The following is a 17,903-nucleotide window of genomic DNA, read 5'->3' as shown; positions in this document are numbered from 1 at the left end:
TACTTGAGGGTCATTGCTTTTTCCAAGTCTTTCCACAGTTCCCTCACTAGGGTTCCCTCACTAGAAACATAGGTTACTGGGAAAGAATTAATAGAGCAATTTAGGTTTTTGTAAGTGTGTTCTTAATAACTATGTACCTGCACTTGGAAACAGAATAGAAGTGGGGTGTGTAATTATATATCTTGTTTACTCCTCTACATCCTAAGAATGTCACCAGGAGGCCTGCTCCTCTTTTCTGCAGCTGCCCACCGTGCACGCTCTGGAATGTAACAGAAGTTTGGGCAGGGTTACCTACGGTGCTCTCATCTTCCGTTTTTCCAGACGTGTGTTTAGAAATCTGGGAAGTTTGTTTCTGAGGTCGCACGTGCATCCACAAATCCTACTTTTGTTCTGTAAGGTTCTATGAAGTTGTCGCAGAAATCAATTGGCGTGTGGTTTGCCGCTCTGCTGTGCTGGGTACTTAACAAATGTCTGGGCTCACGTAACTTGGTTATGTCTGAAAGTTACACTAATGCAATACTCATGCAGTAAATATATAGTATGCCATCAATGACGTTCTACCTCTTCATTGGAAGCTTTAAAACTTTGCCAGATTAGAATATAGCAATAAGACAATAGACATCGCATTCAGCTTTTCATTGCTGCAAATTTTCAAGCCTTTTTAAAAAAATAACACTGAAAGAGTGACACTCAGTATTTAATGGTTACAACTTTTATGTTATTTGAACTGTAATGGACTTTGTGCTCTGGAACATCAAACTGTTTACTATGGGCATAGTTTAAATTTATGTTATTTTTTAATTGCTATATCATCTGCATTAACTGAAAACTACTGGATATGCTAAGTGAGTGTGTCAAAACTAAAATGACTGACTCATCCTCTTCTGGCATATACAGTGCTCATTTGACTTAAGGTTCTATTCACAAAGTTCATCCGAATCTTTATATTAAAAATTTCTTTAGCTATTTTGAACTCTTTCTTTATTTTCATCTTCTAATGTCAGTAGGCTGGTGGCATAGTGTAGTCTTTCTAAAGCACATGTACGTGCACAGAATAGATGAGTTTTTCTTGTACTTGGTGCTCCCACTTAAGATTTTCTAGAAAGAAAAGAAAGGAATGACCTATGAGTACTAAAACATGCATTTTAAAAGCCCCTTCTACAATTTTGTTATTCCACTGTTTTGCATATGCGTGCATATACATATGTACAGATATGTACGAAATGTTTTTTCTGCTGCCAAAATAGCATTACATCTTGAGAAATACCTTATCCTCCTGGCTTTTCTCAGCATGGTGTGTTTATTTTTTCAGTTTCACACTGAAATCCTAGTACAAGTGGAAAAATAGTGTCATACCTCACACTCTATTTAACTGAATTGCATGGTCTGGAGCTATGTTTGCCTGTGGTTACCGTGAAAGTGACGGCACTAGTTTCATCGGCACTTGTAAGCAGCAGAATATTGATTTAATGAAACCATTTTGAAAGCTGAAATCCTCATGCGGATACTATTATTTCAGTTCACAGACAGACCTCTGCTTTCCAAGCAGCTGTAGCAGTTAAAGACGAAACTGTCAGCTATCATCCCTCCCTCTCTCCCTAGTGATAGCGGGTCGGAGCTTTGTGTTCGACTTAGCCTGAAACAGATGACCGAACACTTTCACAGTCTCCATCTGCAGAACCATGGGAGACGGGAGTAGTACCCTCTAGCTGGTGGGTAGTGATGAACATCCGTGGGCAATGTCCTCTTCAGAAGGCACACCAGACTCTAAAGAAAGTAGCTATTTCCAGTTTTAAAAATTCCATAATAATTAGCACTGAATAGACTTCAAAACCGGTTTAATCAAATAGAAATAGAATTCTAGGAGTTTCCAGAAGCTGATTCTGTGGGAGAGGACCACTGGCTACGTATAGGAAGGCTTGGGCTATTTTTGAATCTGTTCTGCAGCTTATAGTGAACACAAAACCACAAGAATGAGCACCCATATGAATAAGGCAGTAGAATCTATAAAGTATCTTAAATTAAAAAATGCATTTCCCTAGTGCAATTGTTGGTGTATAATTCCTTATATTTTAATTAATTAATCAAGTATGTTAACAAACCTATTAATACCAATAGATATTTGTTCAGTGCAGCAAGGAACTATTTAGTCATTTATCCTCTAAGGAAAAGATTCTTCAGATAAATTCAAGAAATCCTCACTTAACCACGTCTTTAAAACCAGGAGCTTCTTCTGCATTTTCTGAAACAGATTGTTTCCAGATCCTAACGAAAGTTTTACTTGCTCTACTTTTTCTAATCTGCTTTCAAAATTGCTTTATTCCAGTTGAGTTTATTTCACAGTCAGACTCATTCTTGTGTTCTGAGTTGTGCTGCTGTAGTTTGTATCATGTTATTTGTGTTCCCTTTCCCATTGACAAGTTGAGTTTAAATATATCCTAACTTTGTTATTTTTCAAGGAATTAACAGCAAAAGGTTCAATCTATCAGATAATAAATACCATAAAGTTGATATTACTTGCAGCACTTTCTAGAAGGATAGAACTTGAAAAGAACATGACAGTATGTGAAGTAATCAAAATGTGAATATACTCTGTCTTTCTACAAAAAAGAAGTTATATCATCAGAATTGCAAACATGTCACTGCACACTTACTAGATTCCATTTTATAGAAGCCAGTAAAATTCAGGTAAAAGGAGTAATATTTTAATCTTTAGTTAATAAGCATTGCAAACTTGGAATTCTGGTATTACAGAACTTCTTTAAACCAAACCAAACCAAACCAAATCCAAAAAGGCAAAAATCATGGATATTTTAAAATAGCGTTCCTTACTCCCCTCCCCTAATTATTAAAAAAAGTATCAGCCAAAGTCCTATTTTTAGAATGTGGATTCACGGAACACGAGAAGTCCTTAGGAACTACTTGCCCTTTCTGTAAAGCATTTTAACATTGTGAGGATATTTGCTTTAATAGGTTTATGAAGATTTAACCCTTGCGGGTCAACTGCCCTTGACACATTCCTCATAAATTTCTAAGTGTTTTCTGATGAGTTATACCTCCATATGCTACTTCAGTTTCTCAGGAGTCAAATGTTCACAGAAAGGACATTTGAAAGTAAATTGTCTTTTCCTTTTCTTTTTAGCCATTTGTTATTTATGACATGAACTCTTTAATGATGGGAGAAGATCAGATCAAGTGCAAGCATGTGTCACCGCTGCAGGAGGAGAACAAAGAGGTAGCAATTCGCATTTTCCAGCGATGTCAGTTTCGCTCTGTGGAGGCAGTGCAGGAGATCACGGAATTTGCCAAGAACATTCCAGGTTTTGTGAATCTCGACCTGAATGATCAAGTAACTCTCCTGAAATATGGGGTCCATGAGATCATATATACGCTCCTGGCTTCTCTGATGAATAAAGATGGAGTTCTTATATCTGATGGACAAGGATTCATGACGCGGGAGTTTCTGAAGAGCCTGAGAAAACCTTTTTGTGACTTTATGGAGCCCAAGTTTGAGTTTGCTGTGAAGTTTAATGCACTGGAATTAGATGACAGTGACCTGGCAATATTTATAGCTGTCATTATACTAAGTGGAGGTAAGTGCTGTCTTATTTAAGATGATATTTTATATAATAGAATTGACACTTTAAATGCCTGTCCAAACAGGAAAGTGCTCAGCACTACAGGATGGGAGTGAGTTTATTTACACAGTTTTTTATTAGTTTTCAGCTTTCTTGTTGTTGTTTGCCCTTCTTTCAGTTTCAGGCAGAAACTGAAAATGTAAATGACCTGATATTAATGATGGAGCTGGAAATGCCTGCTGAATCAGCAGTTCATTTAGTTAGAAAACAAAATCAGGGCTATCTTTCTGAAAACAGGAAGGGTGGAATTTCACTGGCAAGAGCTTCTGAAAGTTAAAATTCTGCATGAGGATTTTTTAAACCTGCAATTAGATTGTGTGGCTTGCTAATTGTACACAAATAGCTTTGACTCCATAATAATTTCAAAATATATGTGGCATTTGGCTCACAGGATTTTATGGTGGGGTTTTTTATTGTTGTTGTTTTTTCATTCATGCAACGTTTTCTTTGCCTTTAAGAAAGGGGGAAAAAAGAATGCATTTCCCAGGAAAACGACAGTCTCCTAATGCCTGAGAAAAACAGGCATCATGTGTCTGCTCTGTTCAGATTTCCTAAGCTGCTCTGTTTGTATTAATGTTTATGCATTACGCTTTGAGCAAAGCATGACTCTGAAAGCCCAGGTATCAGACTATATGCATTCTAACACTTCATTTAAAAAAGACACTGAATTTTCAGCTTTTTTTTAAGTCAGTCAGTATGTTCTATCCGATTCCGAGGTGATGGAGCTATTCTATTTTGTGCATTAGCGAGTGCTACCCAGATTTAGTTCACTTAGAACCCTTTCCACCGAGAATCTGAGAGATCAGATACACATTTCAGGTCAGAGTGAAGGTCTTTTTCTTGGCCAATACTATCAAGTTAGTGATGTCGCACAAAGAAAATTTTACCCAACTGATTTGTGTGTATTTTGGCTTAGAATGGTACTGCAGATATCAATGGGAGGAATGTGCTGAATGTTCTGAATTCAGATCCTCCACAGAGCAATGCAGAGTATTTTGTTATCACATTATGTTTAAGCAATCAAACACAACAACCACATACTATTGTTCTAAAAACAAACATTCTGTTGAGAGCGCATTGTTACATATAGCTTCATTTAAAATCACGTACAATTACTTCTGGCATTGTGTTTCATTCAGCAAAAATGTGGTATCACAATATGGTTTATTAGACTAACTAAATCCACTTCAAACAAGTACAGTTCCCAGGAGACATTTTCTTGTGCAAATCTTTGAACACAATGATCCCTGAGGACTCTGAATTAATTCAGGAAGGGAAAATACGTTACTGGTATTTTTTTGGTTGGCTTTGATGGGGGAGGAAAAATTATACAAGCCTATTAGGGCACTACACAAAACATGCCAATATTTTGCATTTTCTAATATAATGAAATTTGACAGATGAGAAACAGGCCTCTGAAAATCCACTCCTAATTGCAAAAAGGGAACTTGCAATCTGCAAAGCTAGGTCTGCTATGCTTCAGTGATGTTTGGTTTACATTAGAGGAAATAGGTATGATGTAACTAATCTTACATTTTAGATCTCAGGAGGACAATGATCAGGACTGTGGTATTGTGATGCCACAGCAAAAAAATTGACTACGCTGAACCAGATTTATCAACACGTCTGACTTTTAAGAGTAATTTGTAAACAGAGATCCATAAAGAACTACCTGAATTTTAATAGTTAGTTCTTAAATAACTCTGAAGCAAATCCATATAAATATATAAATCCATATAAATATAAATCAGTCCTTTCTAGAAAAATCCTTTAATTTCTTTATAACAATGTCACACTATCTTTATTCAGAAATTCTTTTTTTTTTTTTTTCAAAAAAGTATAGTTATTTGTAAAAACTGAGTTTACATTTTGAAAACAATTAAGCTTTGCTGCCAATTAGAAAGTGGCTTTTATGATGGAATTTAGAGTCAGATATGATATACATTGAACTGTATGCATTCTGTGGGACTATAATATCTTGGGTGGTATGGAACTGAAACCCTATTTCTGTAGAGGTCTCAGATGTTCTTGTTTCCGTAAGAGCTATGGTCTTACAGAACTTAATTTCTGTAAGAACTATATGACTATTGAACCAAGATGATTGCATTGAAAATAGGATTTTAAAAACAGCTCATATTATCTCAAGTACTTTACTACCTGTGGGAATACTGTAATGTTTAAGTCACTTCAAGAAACCCTGGGCACAAATATCTTAAAAGAAAACCAGTTTGTGAAACAAAAAAGATCCCAGGCAACGCTCTAAGTCTAAGTGAATCTGTCATTGCCTAGCAAAATTATGTTCGTGCTGCTGGCTCCACGGGTGCTATCTCTTACGCAGCTCTAAAAAGAAGAGGAGAGAAGGAAAAGAGAAAGATAATTCCAGCTGGAACATTACATGTAGAAAGCTTTTCATTGTGAACTAAGTGTTTAGAATTTGCCACAAATCCTACAAAACAGTTCAGCTTTTTGATATCAAAACAGTTGCTTTTGCGTTATATGTAAAAAGGCAAAATGCCTATATAACTGTAATAAGAAGCTGACAAATTAACTGTAATAGCAACAAAATGAAAGTACTCCCACTTCCACAGTCAATCATTTTATTCTTTCTGAGCTGCTCAGTACAGTCTCACTCTGTCTCAATGATTCCAAATGTTACTCTGAACTCATTATTACAAAGCTGAAGAGTTGTTCTTAATGTTGGTATATTGCACTTGAAAATAATACTGTAAATGGCAAACGAATTCGAGTATTCTGAATTCAATGCTGATGAGACAGAGAGACTGTGTGTGTGAGCAGTAGGACATTACCTTGTTTTTACAGAAGAAATGCTTTGTGCCGTTAACAGCAATGCCAAACTCTCATTACAACATTCTTTTACTTACGGTAATTTTGAAAAATATGCTTCAGTAAAATGAGATTTGGAAAACTTTTTTCAAGGAGATATTCTTCCTCCCTGTTGTATTCCTCTGTGCCACTGAGGCATATGCTCAGCCAGTAGTGAGTGCCATGGTATACGTGTTAAAGAACTCGAAACATCTTTAAAAATATTATATATACCTGAGCTGAAAATGAAGTCTATCGTAAGAAGAAGGTTTGAGGAGAACAGGTTGCATGTCTGTGTTCGGGCAGGAAAGATAATAGTCCAAGCCTTACTGGGATAATCCACATTTGTAAACAGAGCAAACTCACTCAAGCAGGTTGTTGTCAAATAAAGAAAAAGCTCAAAAGGTAATTTTGTAGCATGTTTACATGTCATGGATGGACTTGAACTGTTGTATATTATCTTCTGCGCTGTTTAGGCTACAGTGGTGTTTGGGAATTGTAGCAGGGTGTACCTGTAGAGACCCAGACTCTGTTAGTCAACATGCAGCCAAACTAGTATTTCAATTCAGAAATGTTGTTACATTCACTTTTTCTGTTTTCTGAGTGTATTCTTTGCAGTAAATTTTGAGCCGTGAATCACTGCTGCTTGTTTAAACACTATATTCAATAATTTTGCTACGCTCTGAGATCAGCAAAATTTGAAGCCTTATCACTGAATAGTACGAAGAAATAGTTCATATTTGACTGCTACAGAAATCCTGCTCTAGCAAACCTGTTACAAGAGAAAAATGCTTCCTAATCAGACCAAGAACTGCAGATAATCACTGTGGGCTTTGAACCAAAATCCCGGTGACTACAATACATGTGACAGTCTCAGAAGAAAAACCTCAAACTGCTGAGTCATATCTGCCTCAGCAAAAGAAGTAGCATAGTTGTTCAGTCAGCCATATCTTTGCCTGTTTTATCACATTAAGATTTGAGAATGTGTATTTAAATGCAAAATGCAGTTAATCAAAGATATTAAAATAGAAAGGTATGATCAAAGGCATGCAGATGGCAATTTCATATGTGAGGAACAGAAAAAAATTGTAATTATTGTTAGGAACATGAAAGAAGCATCCAAATCTGTAAGTAAATAAACAAAATCTTTTTCCCTGGGATAGTATAGAACATCCATTTGCACAAAGTCATACTGTTGACACTCAAAACTAAGGGGCCTTTCCCAGTCACTGTGAACTTTTTCTTACTTAGAACAGCTTCCTGCAGAATTTTCAAACCAAATGAAACAGCTGCATGACAATGAATGAAAACCTAAACAAAAAATGAACAAAGAAAAATAACAATAAAAAGAGAAATGTGGCACTTCCTTGGCACAGTCTGACTGGATAAAAGGCAGGTCACAAACAGCACATAACAAAAAAAAATCTAAACTTCAATAAACAATCTTCTGTATCAGAGAGGTTTAAAAGTGGTGTCCAATTCACTTTTAGTTCTCTCTCACCTTAATCATTTCAACTCTCTTTCCTTTGGCCTTCTGTAACCTAATTTCAGTGTATCATAAGAATGTCCTGCTACAACTCATTTGTTTTTGGCTTTTACTTCCCTTATCAGTTCCCTTTGCAGTTTTCTCTGTGAGCTTTCAGACACTATTCTGTCTTACTTAGCCTCTTCGAAGGCCTCCACCACGGTATCACATCTAGTTTACTCCCATTTCTGTTTCTTCCTATTCTCTAGCCAAATTTTTCTCAAGGCTTACTGTTAATCGATTCCTTTGTGTTTTTTTCTACAAGCCACATCTATCTGGAGCTCCTTACTGCACAAAATACACCTTTTGCTACAGTAACGCAATGAGTTAGGAGCATATATCTTTAAGAGCATCTTAACAACTTGAAATATACCATAATACCTGTATGTTAAAGCTTTTGCCTCCTATTTCCTTTTTTTTTCTGATTTAGATATGTTTCTTGGAACAGAAACAGCATTTTCCTCTGTAAGAAATTTTTACTGAGAAAGTATAGCAAACTGTCAACACCCAAAAAATAATGTCCGTGTCCTGAAGTTCTCATTCATGAAAAATCTCTCTTGCCTTCAATGGGAATTTTCTTTCCTCTTGAATTGGCTTATTTAAAAATAACATCTGATGATCTCCTAGGCTTTTGTCATAGTCATCTTTTCTGACTCTAGTTCCACTGGGTCATTATAAAACCATTAGACTGGGTTTTTCAAAGGAGCTTAAGGATTTTAGGTGCTTAAGTCTCACTGAACTTCAGCTGACCTCGGGCACCCACATTCGGGGGGCTCCTTGGAAGGTCCAGTCCCAGTACTGATCTCCTGGGTTTGCCTCCTGGACTCTAAAGTTGGTTGGGGAGCACAGTGTTTGAATTGGGTTTCGCTTCTGAAAAGCTCACACCCTAAAAATTCCCACCATAAAAGAAGCAGGGGGCAAATGGAGATTAATCTCAGGGGAAATCGAGGCCACAGTCTTTGTGCTTCTTGATTTTTTATATCACTGTACACTGAGTCATACCCAGCTAGTTCAGAGTTCATCTGCAACACAGAAGTAAAATTTAAAGCTATCGCAACCCAAAGCTAAAATTATTAACAGCTTTGAAGTACTGAAAGTTGGGAAGTTTCTGAAAGATATAAAGGCAACTAGATTTTGCAGCACATGCAATGCATTTAGGTAATCGAAAAATAAATATCTGCAATTTATCAAAAATTCTCTAAGTATCTTTAAAAAATGACTTGATAATATTGCCAAAGGAAATTAATAAAAAGGAGCCATTTGTCTGGAGACAATTTTCTGCTTGCAGATATTTACTTACAGACTTTCTGAACCATACTTTATGTTACTATCAGTTGAATGGTGTAAGTAAGTAATCTCTGTGAGACAAGCACGGCTTATTAGCATGAAATACCAAACGGAAAGCGGGGCCAAATGGGTCACCGAGTCCAGTCACCTACAACTGAAAGCAGTCACTTCAGAAAACCACCGTCAAGCAAATATCAAGCTCCATATTCAAACTTGCCGTTATTCCTGTTTCTGAAAAACTATCCCCACACCTCACCTCTTTGAGAGTTAACTCTCCTTTCCTAATCAGTGACCTACACGTATTCATGGCTTGTGTGTACTCATTTGTTTTCGTGCCGGCTTTGCCTTTTAGTTTACACTGCAATTTTTTCTCCGTGAAGTAAAACCCCAATGTATTTATAAAGAGCTTTGCTTTCTCTCAGCCTTTTTTCTAGCATACGGCACAAGCCAAGCTGAGTTAGTAGAACTGGAAGCACAAAAAGGTTACTAAGATCATAGGAAATAACAGCCTATTTTAAAAATATTTAATATAGCTCAACCTCTTGTCCTTTCTGAGATGGAAATACTGCCTTAGGGAAGTAATTTAAGGCTAGCTATAGGCATTGCTTTTTATTGATCAACGTATGAAATTAATTTCATAGCTACACAGCAAATGTTATTTAAATTATTGACTCCGTTATTTTTCAAGGAGTATGCTGATAATCGGGACGCGTTACCCAGTATAAAGTAGTTGAGCAGTAACAAATTACTGGTGGTATTGTCATATGTGAGGATTTAATAATGTTAAGCAACTTTATTAACTTTCATGGCCATAGAATCAAATAATTTATTACCTCAAGCTAGAAAACAAATATTACAAATTATGTTAAATCATAATTGAAACCACTTAAGAAGGTATTTGGGGACAGACATAAATAACAGAGCAGCTATAATTATGAAAGATAATAATGGTTAAAAAAGAAAGATTTTGCTTCTTGCCAAAGATAATCCTGGACTCGCGCAGCTGTGGTAGTGCAAGTAGCTGACTTGGTTGTAAACATCCATCCCAGATTCCTCCATATGAGGCGAACTCTCTGTTGGCATGAGCCCAGAAAAGGCATTTTCTGTACAAGCCACATCTGCCATAAGCATCTGTGGCTAAGCTGATGGGCCGATGCTAAAAGCTATCGGGAGACTTCTTAATAGCAACTGGAGCTTGGCTGTGGAGAAGAACTGAACCTGTGATTTTTAAATCTCCCAGGTTAGTATGACTGCAGAAGTTGAATTTATGCCTTTTTTTATTTTGATAGGTTGGCATCCACCTTAGCAGGAAACATTTTTAATGGTAGCAACTACTTGCAAATCCGTCTGAGTAGATGTTGATTTTCCACAAGTGAATTACCTGATACAGACTGTTTATCCCCCAACTATATCTCACCCTTCCTTTCCATAAACACTCCCGCTGTACTGTGGAAAATGCATTGTAGTATTCGATAAACCTGTCTCTGTACCTGCACCACACAAATGCTTGAACTGTTTCTAAGACTACTTCTAAAACTTCTTTGAGCAAATTCTAGTAAAATCTTACAAATAAATACATTAAGAAATTGTCAAACAGTTCTCAGGAAGTCCCATATGTAAACGCTTACTATACTAAGAAATCTTTAAGGAATTAACACATGAGATCGATGTTTCCGTATTCTTCATAAAGTTACAACTCCCATTTTTTTTTCCTAGATCGCCCAGGTTTGTTAAATGTGAAGCCCATTGAAGATATACAAGACAATCTGTTGCAAGCTTTGGAGCTCCAGCTGAAGCTGAATCACCCAGAATCATCACAGCTGTTTGCAAAGTTGCTTCAGAAAATGACGGACCTCAGACAGATTGTAACGGAACATGTGCAGCTGTTGCAAATAATAAAGAAAACGGAGACAGATATGAGTCTTCATCCACTCCTACAAGAAATCTATAAAGACTTATATTAATGACCATAGTAGTTCTAATCCGCTGACATAATGTATGTTCTTCAGATTGCACTATTTCTTTGAGGGAAAACTTTGCATACCTAAGAAATTACTGTGAAACAGCATTTAAAAAGAGAGAGCTTAGTATAGTAGATCTATTTTATGCATATTGTTTATAAAGACACATTTACAATTTACTTTTAATATTAAAAATATCTATATCATTAAATTGTTGGCAGTATTTTCAGAATTAATTTTTTAAACTCTTATTTCCTGAAATTGCTTGTCCAGTATGATTGATGCTTCACTGAAGTTGGTTAAGCATGCAGTTAAATTTTCAACTTAAAAATAAAAATCTTTCTCCTTAAACATTTCTAGGGAAACGTTTTAAGTATTATGTTTGATTTTGTGCTCCCGAGGCAGCAGCAAAATAACAATAAAATTGAATCACAGATCAGTGTAACTTCCTACGAGAGCTTAAAAGGCAAAAGTTAGAAATGTCAGGTCTGACAATATTTGTGCCTACCGTAATAGAATTTTACACTGATAGAGCTCTGTAAAGAGGTCTTAGCGTAAGTAAGAATTAGGCCCATCGTTTGTGGGCAAACCCAAAAACTAGATGCCATGTCAAGAATTAATTAAGTAAGGAATATGCACTGCTCATCGCTCTTAGGAAGCAGAGTCTTTTCAATTACTCTGCTCACGCAAGTCCCGGGCAGGTGGAGCAGCAGCTGGCGTGGAGGGGCCGTGCCGCTGCCCCAGGGCCTCCAAGGCACACGCCACAGCAGCTAGTGCCCGTGCAGCTTTCAGTCACTCCGCTGAGTCTGTAGTTGGAATAGGTTTGTACAAACCACTTGGCCTGAGACCTTCCCAAATTATGTGATGAACTATCATTGAACAACCTATTCAGTCAAAAATGTCATGGAAAATGGGAATAGCGTGAATCCTCCTAAACAAAGCAAGGTTTGAATTCATTCTTTAAACCCTAAACCTGTAATGGAAACCCTACTATGCTAGTCTGGCTTGAGCTATCATTGTTTATCTCTGGGAACAAGACTGCTTTGAGATGTTCACTGCTGTTAAGATTGTTAGTTTTCTTATATATGTTGCCCTACGATGTCACCTGAGATTTCCACTGGGAGCAAAGCATAAGAGACTGAATAAATGTAACAGAAGGTAAATTTACTTACACTAGCTTCTTTTGGTATTCTCGGTACTGATGCGAGATTCCCTTAGATTCACATTTAGCCTGCCCACATTTACTGTTCCCGAATGTGACCCCTGACGAAGTCAAGCAGGTGTGATCCACACTGGTGGACCCGAGGAGGGAATGTGGGGAAAAAAGCCACTAATTGTAACATATATACTGAAGCAAGGAGCGGTCCTCAGTTGAATATCCTTAGTTTCCTCACCACGTCCACATTTTATTTATACAGGAAAAGGTGTGCCTTAAACTTAGTGAGACAAGTTCGGTGGACCACGAGGTAATGCAAGTGTATATGCGAGTAGACTGGATTTTCAGGGAGTATAAATTGGCCTTACTCCCTTGAAAATCTAAGTTGGTGCAAATTATGCAATAAAGAGGCCGACAGAGGCAAATATTAAAATAAATCCTTAAGCTCATGCCTTCTACGCCTGAAAATGTTTCCTACTACTGATTTCCGATAACCTCTGGGCCTACGGTCAGTGGTAAGCATTATGCCCACCAGGAAGTTTGGAGAATTGGATCATTGAGCCTCAAGGTTTAAAACCCACAGATGAAATCGCACTGAGATGAAGTCAGTATGAGGCTGAAGTGAGCAGCTCTCGTCTTCGCTAAGTTCGCAATGCGATCATTTCAGGTAACTTAGAAATGACTGCCCTAAAGCAAACGGAATATTGCACGTTAGTGCCCCAGACTGCCTGTTTCCTGCACATTTCCAGATAGGCACATTGTGCTAGCTGAGCATCGGATTCCGACAGGAATTGCACACACGCTAACTTGTGGGTGTTACGATTCAAAAGAAAATGTTCTCTCTCGTCTTCTTTTAAGTTGTTTTCCACTGGACACTAGCCATCTGAAATGTTGCCATCTATCACTTAGTGGGAGAACCTCTATTTAATTGCGGAGTTCTTCCCCTCCTGTAGGAGGACATATCAAAGATGAACTGGCACGGAGACGGACCACAGCTCCAACTCCGAATTCCTACAATAGTAACACACAGCGAAAACTATTAATCTGAGCCTGCATTTCTTATACAATCCAATTTTACATTGCCTTCGCTAGAAATGAGAGTTCAAAATTGGTTTTAAATACAGAAGAATTCCAGGACATGTTCTTATGTAAGTAATATTAGAAATTATTTGAAAAGGACAGTGGAAGAGATGCACTGACAATGAAATTAAGTTCATGACTTTGTTACAGGAAAAACTTCTGTGTAACCAAGAAGCACATTAACTCAAGGAGCTTGATTCTACTTTATTGCAAGTGGTAATGTTTTTGAAAGCAGCAGTTTAGCAGTGACGGTGTTTAAGCCATTCAGCCCAACACAGACGTATACCATCCACATATGTTGAGAGTGGTAGCATGACGGTAGTCGTAACGGTCTAAGGAAAAAAGAGAAGACAGTTTTGCAGGAACAGGTGTTATCCTTTATTAGGATGAAGGGACTGAATGCCCAAAAGCCGATACTTTTCTTTCAACTGTATAAGCTGCTCTAATAAAATATATTGTTCTCCCTACATCCTGTCTTCTCTTACATTTTGATAGTTATTCATCATGTTTTCCTCAAGCCATGGAAAATGTTAATTTTTATGTGAATTACTAATCACAGAAATGTTCTGATTCTAAACGGTTACATCATGGTTAGGAAGTTTTGCCTAAAATACTTTTCTACAAGAATAGGTCTTAAGGGAAAAATGTTCATTTAATGGACAATTGCTATGTACTAATTTAGAACAAATGACTGTTATGAGGATATGAAAACATTTTCTCAAAAAATAGCATTTTCTCTTGTGAATTATATTCAGAATTTTGATCTAATTGTAAATACTTTCTGTTTCTATGGGACTTTATTTATTAAAAACAAGAAAACCTTGCTAATGGGAGCTTATAAGTAGGTCGTAATATTTTCAGACTCTCTAGAGTTTTGGTTAGAATGGGCTGTGCCATAAATGAACAATTTGGGTTTTGATCTTCAGTGCTACTAAAAACATTTAACAACTCAAAAATAGAAGGAGTCAGCTGGTATATGCCTGCCTTTGAAGAGCTTCATTTTGCTTGTGTTTTACCGTCCTTCCTCAGCCATCTGTTGCCTGCATCGTAACATCTTCAGAGGCGATGTGCTGAGTGGGATCAGCTATCTGCCTACTTCCCTCACCATGCCAAGCATCAACTAGTCATCAAAACGTTTCTTGTAGAAGCTCACAGGTCTCCGTTTAACAGGAAAAACTACCTTCTTCAGACAAAGTTCATTGGTGACCATTTCTACAGCAAAGATTGCTGTGGGAGGCCTAACATGAAAATTTAGATCAGAGAAAAATATTGCCAGCGTCACCGTTATTATAGCAGAGGCAGCTGAGACCATTTTAATCCCTGTTTCCATAACAGCGATGAAAAACTGTTTATCCTACTAGCGCAGGCAACTAACTGCCCTTCAGCACCGCACGAAAGGAAGCAGTTGAGTTGTGTGTTCCTGACATAATCTCTTCCTAACATAGCCAGCCCTTCAGTAGGCTAAAATACCGAAGCCTAGCAAACGGGACTTCCTGATAATCGTTGTCCTGACTTGCGTTACAGAGCTTTAGAAGTGCCACCGGCCGGCCCTGCCCTGCCCGGCCCTGCCCTGCCTCCTCCTTCAGCGTACACACTCCGGGTTTCCACTCACCACTGGAACAGTTAAGCCCCGGGGGATCAGGATTTAATATTTGATTTGCAACCGTAAGCTCTGTCTTGAAGTTGAGTACATTTAAATGGGACATTCTCCTTTTAAAGAAGAGGTAATATCTCTCCCTTAAACAGACGTAACATCAACTTTGTAAACATAAGCAATACAAAGCTGCAGCTAGAGATTTATAGGAGGAGGAAAACAAAAACGAGGGGGGGAAAAAAACCCCAGCGAACTAGCCTCCTGGATCAGCAGCTCAGCTATACACCTGTCAAACGTTTCAGGTTTTCAGTCAAACACTGGAAAAAATTACGTGCCTCACCTTAAATCCCATTCCAACTGCCTTGCCTACGGTGATTAAAAACCAGCTGCACAGGTGTGTCTCCAGCTATATGAATACAGCAATATACTTCCACACTTATCAGCACTAACTAGCCCTGAAAACACTGATAATTGGAGGAAAAACAATTTCTGAATTTCTGATTTTTCATTTGGATATGCAGGGTATAGATGTGAAATTAGAGCGGCGAAGCAGGCACATCTTAAATATTGCTCGCTGGCTTTAAGAAAACGATCGGTAGGCAATGACTGACCCAACAATGAAAGGAAGTAAGGAAAAGATTCCAAAACTTCAGGTGCATTATAATATTATATATGTGTGTGCGCACATAAGCAAGGACGTACATAACATTCATTTATAGTATAGCTCCTAACCGGAAAGCATTACTAGTAATCTGTGCATGGAAGAACTCCAGACAGTACAAGATACCTGCTACTTGTTACCGTTTTGCTCATACATCCTGGGAGTTGCCTCAAAATATATACCACGCATTGTCCAGTGTAAAAAGAGTATTTAGATAGATATAAGTATTTTTGCTTCTGGTCAACCTGCGTTGCCATCTGGCCCTCTATTTCATCAGTCCTCTTTTGCCGCACCCCTGCTTTCAAGACACGCAAATTCAGCCGGATTTCTGCTCGGCGTGTGAGCTGCCGTTTGACAGACACTTCCTCAGGTTACAGCGTCAAGGTGGAGATGGGCGTGAGCGACCGCAACGCCGGGTACGGCGATAGTGTAGTTTCACTACGTCTGCTCCTTCAGCAGACGGGCAAATACACGCTCTGTGCCAAGGCCGATGCAGAGGATCCCTGTTTAGGGTACCCTAGCCTCTGGACCTTCACGTTCTGTATAAAAGCTGCGCGCTTGTGAAGATATCAACTCTTCTCCCCGACGTGCACGGTACGTAATCTTGGAATCGTACCCTAATCACACTTACTTGTATGCAAGGCACCTAAAGTTCCTAAACAAGATTAGAGAGCCCCGCTATACGCGGCCTGACAGACACCAGCGCTGTTCCAGTAACTTACACACCGAGACGAGCAGACAAAGGCAGGGACAGTAAGCGAACTTCACGCTGTCCTGTTCAGGATCCACAGACAAGAAACGACGCTCAGCTGAGTACCCAGCCCGATCGCTTAGGCTGCCTCTTCGAGGTTTGTACATTCACACTTTGCAACAGCCGACTGCCTTATAAGACTCCGTGTCTGCAAGAAGTTTTAGTGTAACAAAGCCAGTACACAGCATCTATACGTCGATATGCTCCCAAAATAGGAACGGTTAGTTCAATTCACAGTCTCTTTCATGACACAGGTCTGTATTGTTTGATGTATCAAATCCTGTGCTAAATTATTGCAAGAATGTAGTCCCTACACCACAGTTGATCTAGATCACGTAGTGGGAATTCTCTGGGCAAGCCTTACTCAAGGCAGTAACTCTTAGATCTTCAGGGTTAAATTCTTCGGGACTTCTTTTAAATGTGAAATTCATTTACTTCAGTAGACTTTTGCAAACGGCTAAAACCATTCCCAACTCTCAAATGGGGCAAGTTTCTAATTACGATTTTGCTAACTGAATATAACTTTCTGCGCTGCTTTAGAAAAGGGCATGCGTGGTAAAGCAGAAAAAGAGCTTTGGCTGCAAACGAAAATAGCCCTTTTATTGAGACACATACTGTTTAAGGACTTTCTTTTTAATTATTAAGCTTCCTTATTGTGCTGGAAATGGGCAGCATTTTCATAACAGCATTGGCCAAGAGGAATATCCATTGCTCATTATATTATATGCTGTTACCCAACAAGGTTTTTTTAGTTCAGTGGAAACAACAAGGGAAAACGGTACTCTCTAGAGGCAGGGGAGGGAAGGAGAAAGGCGCAGCACCATTGGTTCTCACACTGGGAAGAGCTGGCAGTGCAGGAGAAGATCTCGTCCTGCTTGCTGCAACGATGATTAAAGCATTCTGTTGTGTCAGCATATCCTCAGTTTGTTAGTGCTAACTCTCAGCTGGCCATATCCTGCCAGATTTGCAAGTAAAGCCTGCCAAGCCATCTCAACAAAAATGTAGCTTTAAATATTATAAATGATGCTGCATTTTGCTGTGGAAATGTTTCCTGAAAAGGCTGTTCCAAAACATCCTTTATTGTTGGGGGAGGGGAGCAGAAGGGGCCTGGGAGAGGGAGGAGGGAGGAAGAAGAGCTACTTTTAATAGACTTTTTTGTTCTTTTGAGGCCAGAGATTCATTTCACATCGTTCCGTAAGACCAAATGGATATTTTTTCCCAGTGACTATAAAACATTACAGTAATAATTTTGTATGTAAGTTTTGGCAACTAAGCTTGGGGTGGGAGGAAGGACAGAGGGCATCTTATTTTTTAAAGGATTGCAGTGAGGGATTTTGCAATTGATCAGTTAGTAAAATCTTTTTGGTGGACATCTGCTTGCTGGCAAAGGAGATCTCTCTTCTTCCTGCTATATGAAATAAAAAATC

General features: G+C 38.3%; 1 protein-coding gene across 3 annotated transcripts in view; it reads left to right on the top strand.

The window, feature by feature from the left end:
* PPARG (peroxisome proliferator activated receptor gamma) overlaps positions 1–13,948 on the top strand; it is a 63,137-nt gene extending 49,189 nt beyond the window's left edge. For 2 of the 3 annotated variants that reach the window (XM_075514121.1, XM_075514122.1), the window contains 2 exons: positions 3,143–3,593; positions 10,990–13,948. In XM_075514121.1, the coding sequence (XP_075370236.1) occupies positions 3,143–3,593; positions 10,990–11,237 (699 nt within the window). In that variant the 3' untranslated portion in view covers positions 11,238–13,948. The remainder of the gene's footprint in view (positions 1–3,142; positions 3,594–10,989) is intronic. The other variant, XM_075514120.1, reaches the window with a different exon arrangement.
* The last annotated feature ends 3,955 nt before the right edge of the window (positions 13,949–17,903 follow it).

This window comes from Mycteria americana, chromosome 11, assembly GCF_035582795.1.
Source record: "Mycteria americana isolate JAX WOST 10 ecotype Jacksonville Zoo and Gardens chromosome 11, USCA_MyAme_1.0, whole genome shotgun sequence".
Lineage (NCBI taxonomy): Eukaryota > Metazoa > Chordata > Aves > Ciconiiformes > Ciconiidae > Mycteria > Mycteria americana.
Note: the sequence above shows the minus strand (reverse complement) of the source record. Positions and strands in the feature narration are given on the sequence as shown.